This window comes from Ictidomys tridecemlineatus, chromosome 5 (assembly GCF_052094955.1).
Source record: "Ictidomys tridecemlineatus isolate mIctTri1 chromosome 5, mIctTri1.hap1, whole genome shotgun sequence".
NCBI classification, from domain to species: Eukaryota; Metazoa; Chordata; class Mammalia; order Rodentia; family Sciuridae; genus Ictidomys; species Ictidomys tridecemlineatus.
In genome coordinates this window covers 37,265,995-37,277,570 of record NC_135481.1, presented here as the reverse complement: position 1 = coordinate 37,277,570, position 11,576 = coordinate 37,265,995, and the positions used below count along the sequence as shown (strand labels likewise).

The 11,576-nt window shown below is 34.8% G+C and overlaps 1 protein-coding gene across 1 annotated transcript in view; it reads right to left on the bottom strand.

The window, feature by feature from the left end:
• The window catches only part of Ubr1 (ubiquitin protein ligase E3 component n-recognin 1), a 160,305-nt gene that overhangs the window by 6,400 nt on the left and 142,329 nt on the right, over nt 1–11,576 (bottom strand). Inside the window, exons 40-44 of the mRNA XM_005316473.5 lie at nt 11,124–11,211; nt 9,434–9,567; nt 7,666–7,774; nt 5,859–5,915; nt 3,732–3,809 (exon numbers count right to left, since the gene is read on the bottom strand). Coding sequence (XP_005316530.2) covers nt 3,732–3,809; nt 5,859–5,915; nt 7,666–7,774; nt 9,434–9,567; nt 11,124–11,211 — 466 coding nt within the window. The remainder of the gene's footprint in view (nt 1–3,731; nt 3,810–5,858; nt 5,916–7,665; nt 7,775–9,433; nt 9,568–11,123; nt 11,212–11,576) is intronic.

Here is an 11,576-nt window from a genome sequence, read left to right as displayed (position 1 = left end):
ATCAAGAATCCTTAATTTAGATAGTAAAAAAATAAATAAATACAACTAAAGGAGACATTCACTTAGAGTAGAATAAATAGCATCAAAAGAATCTCCAGTGTGGGGGCTGAGGTTGTGGTTGTGGTAGAGCACCTGCCTAGTACATGAAGGGACCTGGGTTTGATCCTCAGCACCACATTAAAAAAAAAAAAAAAAAAAAAAAAAAATCTCCAAGGGTATTGACAGTTTCTTTTCTGATCCCAACTTTCCCAAGCAAGATAAGAAAACTACCATGTCTACACAGGAATAGAGGAACTCTGTTTTTTTGTGGTGCGGGGGATCGAACCCAGTGGAACTCTGTGCATAGGCAATCCATTTCTATCTCCTAAAGTTGAGGGGGGTGTTTTAACTTCTTGGGGGGGGGTGAAGTATCCCAGAATATAATTAAAACTCTTTTTAGATAAAGCTCAAATCTTATTTCACCTGTAAAGCAGGATGGCTGAGTCTTAGTTACCAGCCATCCTATAGATGAAAAGGTAAGGCAGGGGAAGGATGTGTAAAGGATATTAACTAAGCAGCATTCCTCCAGTACTAGATGGGGTTTGGTTTTAACAGGAACTGGTGATAGCAGTAAGTGGCAACATCATCCAGGAACATCTTCACTGTGATTAAAGACTTAACACTCTTCTAAGATTCCCCCTAAGAGGAAACAATCTGATATCCTTTAACACTTGGAAGATAGTATCTTTTGGGCTGAGGTTGTGGCTTAGCAGTAGAGCGTTCGCCTAGCATGTTTGAGGCCCTGGGTTTGATCATCAGCACCACATAAAAATAAAGATATTGAATCCAACTATAATTAAAAAATAAATATTTTTTAAAAAAGATAGTATCTTTTGACTAGGCTTCTCTAGTAGCAATGCAACCCTAAGAATAGGAGAATCACTGGGGAATGGTATTAGTCAAATTATATTACTATATTGCATGTATTACAAATAAGTAACAACAAATCCCATCATTATGTACAACTATACTGCACCAATAAAATATGGGGAAAAATAAGAGAACCACTGGATTTTAGAGCTGTATGCAATCTTTGAAATTATCTAGCTAATTTTTTGAAGGATGAGAATAAAGTGGCTCAACTATTCCTTTAGTTGGCTGACTAGCAAGGGAGTTATCAAGACCAATTCTATGGTAACAGAGGCTGGAGTATGGGATACCCAAGTCCCCACTGGGACAGTTAACTCCTGCTAATTTCATACCATACAGCAATCAATATTAGTACATCATCAGTAAGACTTGAACAGACTTTGATTTTTCAGGCTGCTGAGAATCTTGCCATTTAATAACAAATTACTACTAATTTTATGTCATCATTATCAATTTGGTATGTGATAGAAGGATACATAATTATATCTAGAGAAGTTTTGGCTTATTATTTTAAAAATATATGCACTGTGATTCAAATATGAAATATTCCAACAGTTAAAGCAGATATGAATACAAGTCTCTATCCAGTGACTGACATTTCATTGGTGATCATTGATTTTGTTATTTAAATAATATCACTGTGGGCCAGGGCTGTGGCTTGGGCCCGGGCTGTCGCTCAGTGGTAGAGTGCTTGCCCAGCATGCGTGAGGCACTGGGTTCTATCCCCCGCATCACAAAAAAATAAATAAATAAAATAAAATAAAATAAAGGTACTGTGTCCATCTACTACTAAAAAAAATTTTAAAAAATATCATTGCAAGTAAAGTGTATAAAATAATAAACATCTTAAAACTATAAAAATTATGGTCTAACTTTATATAATAATATAATTTCTCTTATAAAATAACTAATAGGTAATTCATACATGATGTTACTAATGAGTATACTTTGTTTTACTTCTCACCAATCTTTGTTATCACCCTGTTCTTTTTTCACTTGAAACGATCAATGAAAGGAGAGAAGAAAAAAACAAAATTTGAGAACCACTGCTTTAGAGGTTTTAAGGGACACTGGCATGGTTCCAAAAGAAGATCAAGGGGATTTTTTTTTCTCCAAGATCCAAGCAGGCTTGTCCCTGAGTCATAATACTATTATCTGACTTGCTGTTATGATGGGTTTCCATAAGATTTTATTTATTTATTATGTGGTGCTGAGTTTGTCTGCACGTGCTAGACGAGAACTCTACCACTGAGCCACAACCCCAGCCCCCATAAGATTTTAACTTAACAAAAAAATTTTGAAGAGTTACAAAATATGGTGGGATAGGCAGCTCCAGATATTGGTCCCTCTCATAAACCACCTACTGAACTAGGAAGTACTATCTGAAGCAATTCTTTTGGGACTCAAGGCTAGCTGAATATTTGCAGCAACCAGGGGAGTGGTATATTTTGGTATTTTATGTAGCAGCTACCATTCCTTACCCCCAGCCTCATGACAGGGAGTTATGGAGATGGAGGCTTATTTTTCTGGTGTGACTTGTTTGTGTCAGGGTATGCCAAAGAAACCCTGTTCTATGGAAAATGGAATTATAAGTTTAAATTTAACTGGTAGTTCATAGAGGGACAAACAAAAGCATGTGAAGAAATGAGGTCTCATACATTGCTGGTGAGAATGTAAAATGGTACAGCCTCTGGAAAACAGTTTGACTGTTCCTGAAAAAGTTAAATACAGAATTACCACATGACTTAGCAAATTCCACTCCCAGGTATATGCACCAAAGAAATAAAGCACGTATCCATACAGAAACGTGTACATGTGTGTTCACAAAAACACTCTATGAATGTCGAAAGGGGGAAATAATACCATCATAAATATAATGAATGCTCATCAATGGATGAAGAAATAAATAAACCAGGATATATACTATGATGGGATATTACAGAGCGAAAAAAGGAACAAACTACTGATACATGCTACAACTTGGATAAGCCACAAAAAATGCTGAATAAAAAAAGTTAGTTAGGGACTGGGGCTGTAGCTCAGCAGTAGCACACTTGCCTAGCATGTATCAGGCACTGGGTTCATTGCTCAGCACCACATACAAATTAAAAAAAAAATAAAGGCCTATCAACAACTAAAAAATAAAAATTAAAAAAAAAAAAGAAAAGAAAAAAGTTAGACTTGCTTTCTTCTACATAAAAATCACAATGAGAGGCCAAATTTTGTTTTCTAGTTTGGGGTTTTAGTTTTTTGTTGTTGCTGTTTGTTTCTCTAGATGATAAAATTTGAAATATTTTCTTATACTAAAAATATTCAAATGTAATTTCCCAGGATTTTGTCATTGGAAAAAAAATATGTACATGCTTATTTCAATAAAATTAATGTGAGAGAGAGAGAGAAAGAGAAGAAGAAGAAGAGGAAGAAGCAGAAGCAGCACCTAGAACCACTTTAACATTCCTTTTATATGATATATCCACAGCAGGAAAATTGAGAGACATAAAGTAGATTAGGTTACCCAGGGAACAGAAGACAGGGGAATGGGAAGTGTTTGGAGTGATGAAAAAGCGTTGAAACTAGACAGAGGTGAGAGTTGTACAACACTGTGAATATACTAGAAGCCACTAAATTGTATACTTTATCCTAATTATGTTATTTGGATTTTATATCAATTTAAAAAAATGATAATCACTTTTATGGAGGAAGCTCAGTGGTCAATTTGAAAAAAGTTAAGTTTGTTGGTGGTAGTATAGACCAACTGCAAACTTAGGAAAATATTTAAAATACACACACACACACACACACCACACTCACACATTTCTCACCTGAAATGAGAAGCTTGATTTAGGAGACAGCTGTAGTCATCAGGAAGCTCTATCAAACTGTTTCTTTTTCTAGGATACCTAGAAATGTAATTTAAAAGACAATTTTATTTATGAGTAAATAAGCTCAGATAAAAAGTTGACCAAGGTGTACTGGGGTTGTGGTTAAGTGGTAGGGCACTTACAGTGGCTAGCATATGTAAAGCAGTAGGTTTAATCCTCAGTACCACATAAAAATAAATAAATAAAATAAAGGTACTATTGTCCATTACAACTAAAAAAAGATTAAAAAGATGACGGCTGGGGCTGTAGCTCAGTGTCAGAGCACTTGCCTAGCATGTGTGAGGCACTGGGTTCAATCCTTAACACCACATAAAAATAAACAAATAAAGGCATTCTGTCCAACTACCAAAAAAAAAAAAAAAAAAAGAAAGTTGATCAAGGTGGGGCTGGGGTTGTGGCTTAGTGGTAGAGTGCTCGCCTAGCATGCCTGAGGCACTGGGTTCGATCCTCAGCATCACATGAAAATGAAATAAAGATATATTGTGTCCGCCTACAATTAAAAAATAAATATTAAAAAAAAAGTTGGCCAAGGTGATAAAAATAAGAATATCTTTAAAATAATAAAAGGATCCAAACTTGTAATCCAAAAGAAATCCAACTATTGAGTTGATTAAATTCAAACTTCTTAATCTAGAATTCCAAGTCTTTCATCAGCTGGCTTCGTTTCTAAACTCAAGTTCCACTATTTCCTAAGACTAAATTGTTTTAGCCTGTCTAGTAGGGGAACATAAAGTAGTAGTTAAGAACACAGTTACTGAAATTAGACACATCTGGTTATAAATCCTAACCAGATGAGGACTGAATATGTGTGTGTATGCATATACCACATATACATATATATATTTTTAAATTTTTTATAGTGTCTCAAGTTTTATGTACATAACTAGATTATAAATTACTCATGACCAATGGCTATATGTATGTTTTAACTCTTTTTAAATCTCCCAGAATATTTTATTACCATGATGGGGAAATAGATCTAAAAGGCACAAAATGACTTGAAATAAAAAAAATTGTGTGATATCACCAGTCCAAAAATATGTGCTCATCTTACAAATCTTTGTTTTTCTCTATTCTGAGATCTTTCTTTTCTTAGTGAGATTTAAATACTACTGGATCTAGGCACAGGAGTTAGATCTATTATCACTAACTCACTAAAGCTGGGTTACAAAGGGAAAGAGGCATATGTACATTTACACTGGAGTTGAAAGGAGTTCAGGAGTGAGAGGAAAGAACAAACAGGAGGCAAATGTACATTGTCTCACAATCTCTGTTTTCCATAGAAAAATGGTACTAGTGCTGGTATTTAGAGCTAGGGATCAATTCCTCTGTTTTTTCTAGTGATTCAATTCAAATAAAAGTAGACACTATCTGTTAGATTGACCCTGGAAGAAATACAAAGAAGACAAACATATAGTTCTCACCCTTGTTTACTTTTTAGTGATTTAGAGTGTTATGGGGTATATGTGAGCACCTATTAGATTTTATGAAGAAGATGGCATTTGATTTGGTACTTGAGGAAGAAGTAGATTTTGATAGAGGTGATAGGAGGGTTGAAGACATTAGTTTTTTAACCATATAGACAGGAAAGGGGGGAGGAGATAGTTTTATTTTTATCTTTATTCTCAAAGAAAAAGAAGTAGAACCACTATACTATGATTTTAATATACCAGTAGTTCCAAGATGCCACTTCTTCTGCTTTTTAATATGTACTAGCTTAAGGATGATTCTCTTAATAGGTGCTGGAAGACTGACGATTTAAGAGGGAAAGAGTCACTACCCTAAGAAAAAACAATCATAGAAAGAATCTGATTTCTGGCCAAGACTTAAGAGATACACAGGAAATAATGTAGTGAGCAAGAATGAAAGAAGGCAGATTAGGGAAACCCCTGTTGGGTCCCTTTTTGCCCTGTGGGAGCTCTGACTCTTCTCACTTGAATAAAATCCTACTCTTTAAAAAAAAAAAAAAAAAAAAGTAGACTAAGAAGCATACTCAAGAAATCAATTACCATTACTTTGGAAAACATAATGTGGATTGAGTGAAAAGGCTGAAGTAGTAAAACCAACCTGACCACAGTGCTTTTCTGCTTCAAACAGCTCTGTAAGACAGAATCTGCACACCACCTATGTGAAGCCAAGAGGGGAAAAAAAGAATGGATTACCACAGGTTCAGTGCAATATTCATCAATGAGCCATTCTCTCTCTCTGTCCCTTTCCATGTTCCTCCTAAGTTTGTCTTACAAATTGTTCCTTTTCTTCTCCATTTTTTCCTCCCATTTATTTGCCCACTCTATTATTAAATCCTTTTTAAAAAGTTTTATCAATTAAGGTCTAACTAGAAAAACAAAAACTACTAAGCATTTAAAAAAAGAGGGAATTCAATATAATGTGGTAATAAAAGTGGTAGGGACTGGGGATATAGCTCAGTACCTATTACACGAGGCCCTAGGTTCAATCTCCAGACTTTCCTAAGGATTTACATTTTGGGTTGGGGATACAACTCAATGGTACAGTGCTTCCAAAGCATGCATAAGTCCTGGGTTTAATCCCCAGCAATGCTGAAAAGAAAAGAAAAAAGATGGAAGGGTTGAGTAGGCAATTTTAAAACAAAAAAGCAGGGCAACCTAAGCTCATTCCTCAACCCAGGTTGGAGGAACAAAAGGGAACAGTGGTAATATTGGAGGCCAGGGACTTGGGTCACCAGTGGGTACTAGAATCACAATAGGTTTGTTTGATGGGAACTGGAGCCAGAGAAGAACTGTACCACTACCACAGATGCCCCAATAAGGCAGACAGGTAGCCTAAATATCTACCAAATGACTTTTCTTTTCTTTTCTTCCTGGCCTCCAATATCCTGTGTCTTCCCCTGGATAAATCCAGGCAAAAGCCAGCTAATAAGAGAGACTGGGAAACATGACCTACAGGTGTCATTCTCCTACATTACAAAGCAGAGAAGAATGAGGCAAGCAGGTCCTGGAATGGCATAATAAGCAAGAACTTTCTGTTTCAGAGTTCAAAATTTTAATACTTGATTATAAACTAGCAAGTCTAAAACTTACCTAACTCCATGAACTTAAATAAAATTAGTGCAATCTACTGTCCTTACACTCAACACAAAGCATGATACTAATTTGTTAAAATAATTTTCATCACATCAGAGATCAGAATACCTCATGAGAAATGAGGAAGAAAAGAAAAGAACCTAATACATAGAATCTAACATGCAAGAAAAAGTGACAGGAGACAGAGGCTGACATTCATAGAAATCCTGATCTGGGCATGAAGGAAGATACTGGTTAAAGAAAAGGGAGGAAGAAAAAGGAAAGTGAGGAGACTGAAGAAAATCGTTAGGGAAATAAAATAAGAGTAACAGTGAGAACTGATTATAAAAATGATGGAAAATGATACAAAAATACAGTAAGGAGAGTGGAGGTTAAGAAGTTGAGAACAGGAGATCAAGTAAATAATGAAGTAGAAAGTTTCCTGAAAGAGAGACTTTCCTTCTCTCCTCACATAACTTCCTGAGATACGTGTTCCTACATGAGATGTGCTACTGTTTTGGATATAGTCCCAATTTGGGTTCTTTTGATTCTTGTGAATTTTATATATGAAGCAGCCCCTCTGTTCAATATTTTAAAACTTGAATGAGACATAAGTGGATAAAATAAGTAAAATGAATGGATGATAGCCATGGTGGAGCAAGCAGAAATTCTATCCGTCCAGAGATGTTGGTCTTATACACAACTCCTTAAGTGTGTGAATCGGGAATCTAATTCAATCAATGCTAATCAACCTGAAAGCTTAGCAAATAACTTTAATTTAAAATTTTCAAATTGGACAGGAACCCAACAATGACATTTTACCCCCATAGTACCTCTGGAGCAAGGGCTGTATAGTATCCCAATATTCCTGGAAAAGCAGGAACAAATTTGTGGGTAGAGATAGATAGCTACATAGTGCAGTGTATTCTCCTTCTCCAGAATCTGCAAGGGAATAAAACATACATATAGTAAGTACATTATTCTTACCTGGTCAAACTGTGAATAGTTTCCTTGTTGTTTATGCTCATTTCTATATTGTAAATAGAGTACATTTTGTACTTTATAAAACTGTGGGTGGCAAGCCACAGTTTTCATTTTACAACATAAATCTAATTGATTCACTCTTCTGATCAGATAGTGCCAATGCCTAACCACCACACTTACTATAAAATATGAAGTCCTTATTGTGGCATAAGATCCTAGGTGATGTGCATGCACCTAGCAGCTTCTTAAATAGCTACCTTCTTTCTCTCTATTCATTTTCAGCCATACCATGACTTTCTGTTCTCTATGCTAAGAAAAGCCCTTGTATTTATTTTTTCTTCTGCTTAAAAATACTTTTCAATTACTTGTCCAGCTCAAACCCATCTGTGTAGCTTGTTGTTCAATTTCTCTTCAGAGAGAAGCCTTCCATGACCATCTATCATAACGACTTTCCACTCTGGCCCCAGAACTCTCTATTTTTGTTTTATTTTTCTTTGCACTATCACCATTAGACATTATATTATACATATTTATGTTTGTTTTTTGTCTGGCAACCTCCCAATAAAAGAAAAGACTTTATTTTCTATTGCACCTATTAAATAAATACATGACTTTTGTATGTGTGCAAGCAATAGATCTGTATTGGTAATTACTTTGGAAAGTGGCATTCTATTTTATATTAAATCATGATAAACCTTGATCTTAAAAAGAGATTCCTTAGTGAACTGAATCAAGACAAAGAATGTTGATATCTAGTAAACATGACATGGTTAATATATTCTCAAAGGAAAAAAAGAATTTCAGAACAATTTTGGTGACTCTTTCAAAATCATGTAAAAGTTCTGTCTTTTTTTTTTTTGAACCATACAAAGCCATAAGGAAACCTCTATCTTGGTCTTGATATAGAGACAAGTAAATAAGAAAGAAATGACCTTGTTGCTTAACTATATGTGATTTTGGTTGGTTCTAGCATGCTTTGCCCAGCAGCATTTAAAATACAGTCATATGTTCAAAATTCAAATAACAATATATAATAAAGTCTTCCTTCAACCTAGCCAAATAGTTCTCTTCCCTGAAGGCACCAATGTCTCTAATTTCCTATATATCCTATCAGTTATATTCTGCATGCAGGTATTTTATAAACTCAAGCCCATAAACTATACATTAATAGAAACCAGAAGTAGGTTCTATAAGATTATGAGTGTTATCTACAATGAAGATTAAAATTTGGCTTCAATTTTAACCTACATCAGAGAAGTGGCAGATAAGAGTGAATACAGATTGAAGATGTAGGGTGTGGGAAAATGGTTTTGCCTGTTCTAATCTTGTATTATTATTTTTTTTTTGGTACAGGGGATTGAACCCAGGGTGCACTTAACAACTGAGCCATGTCCCCAGCCTTTTCTTATATTTATTTAAAGACAGGGTCTCCCTGAGTTGCTAAGTGCCTCGCTAATATGCTGAAGCTGGCTTGAACTCTCGATCCTCATGCCTCAGCCTCCAGAGTTGCTGGGATTATAGGTGTGCACCACCACTGTAACCTTGTATTCTTGAGCTTGAATACAAGAACAAAAAAAGTCTCCATTTTCTACTTTGTGATTTCATTCTTCTACTTACTGGTAAGCAGTTCTTCAGGTGGAGTTACCCCTAATAAATAGTGGAAAAACAATGCAGCACAACGAAGGTACGGGGTGATTCCATTCTTCAAGGAGACCCACAAATACCAGCCAGGAATATCACATCCAATGCATCTAGAGACAATAATTCCATAATAGGAGAAAATACTTATTAGAACAAACCTACAAATTTTAAACATATCCCTTGTTAAAAATACAAACATTTAAATAGTTTTAATAGTTTATTACCCACTTAATTTTTAAACATTTAAAATAAAACACTTAGCAAGTTAATAGCTTCAGTGTTTACATTTCCTAAAGAAAACCCAACTCTTGTATCTTTACCATGTAGATTTTTAAAGCATAGAGCTGCTCTCTTCTTTCCTAGGTGGAGATAAACAAAACAAAATTGCAATAAGAAAATCTACCTCAAAAACTCTTGACTCTCACAATAGTTATCTATTCAATATAAAAGTTGCCAAAGCCGATAAAAAATTTCTGAGATAAAAAATTCTTGTAATGAAATATGGAGAAAAAAATTTCTCAATAACTAATTGAAGCAACTAGTTTCACTAAAGAAATAATATTTTTCTGGCTTCTGTATTACAATTGACAAATGATTTATAGGCAATGAAACCATTCTATATTATACTGTAATGGTACAACAGAGTGAGTTTAATGTAAACTATGAACTTTTGTTAATAAAAATGTACTAACATTGGTTCATTATTTTTAACAAATATATCACAATAATGAAAGATGAGGGGAATGGGAGGGAATAAATAGGAACACTTTATATACTTTCTGCTCAGTTTTTCTGTAAACTTAAAAGTCCTCTAAAAAACAAAGTCTATTAACTTAAAAAACGGGGGGGGGAGGGGGGGAGAGAAGAAGACTGGTGAAGAAAAACAAAAGAGGAGAACCTGGCAGTAGATGAAATTTAACAAGCATGCCAATTATATTTTTTTGTTTTCACCTCTATATAGAGGTTAGAGGTACATAATTTTGGAATTATACATTATATAATTGTATATTATATGCATATTGAAATATAAATGCCAAAATATAGGAAATATATTTACTGATAAGCACATCAGCTATATAGCTCACTGTGAAAGGACACCCTGCTTTCTATTTTCTGTATTTACTTAAAATTCTAAATTCTGCTATTAGTTACAATTCTGTCATCTTTTATCTACATTCCCAGAATGAGGGTAAAGATGTGAACTTCTTTCTGTCTCAGAAATAAAAAAGTAGCTAATATTCCAACCTACTACTGTACTACTTTACAACTTTAAGTAAACTTTAAGGTAAAATCATCAAAATAAGCCCCATTCCCCCACAGGATAAGCCTATCCTATTAGTAAAGTCACATATGAAATGCTCTTAATTGATTTTTAAAAATTGGAATTAAAATGGTTCAAAAGTTATAGTACCAGCTGGGCGTGTTGGCACACACTTGTAATCTCAGCTGAGGCAGGAAGATTGCAAGCTCAAGGCCAGTCTCAGCAATTTAGTGAGGTCCAAAGCAACTTAGCAAGATACTGACTCACTGGGGATGTGGCTCAGGGGTTAACCACCCCTAGATTCAATAACCGATACCAAAAAATGTTATATGCCAAATAACTGAACAAAGACATAGAATTATTAAAACATTATCTAAGTAGACTAGACAATGGAACGTTACTCACCCGTTTGTATAATGTGAAACTTCTGCAAAGAAAGAAGATGCAGAACGAGCTTCTTCACTATCTTCTTCACCCTGAGCGAGGGGGAGGCCTGAAAAAAGAAACAATCCAAGATTAATCTGTGAATTGGCTTTCTAGTTTATAAATTGCATCTCAATTCCAAGGTTCTAAAACCCTTCCAGTAACTGCCAACTTTGCTTCTTACTTTAAGGATCTGAATAAGTCACTAAGTTCTCTAACTTCAGTTTTCTTGTATTTAAAATAGAGATTAAAATGCCTACCTTGCAGTTTGCTTGAGGGATGAGGATGGTTATAGCACATTTGAATAGTGCTCTATTTTTATTATTTTGTTACTGGGGATTGAACCCAGGAGCACTTTACGACTGAGCTGTGTTCCCAGCACTTTTTTTTTTTTTTTTTTTGTATTTTGTTAGAGACAGGGTTCTCACTGAGTTG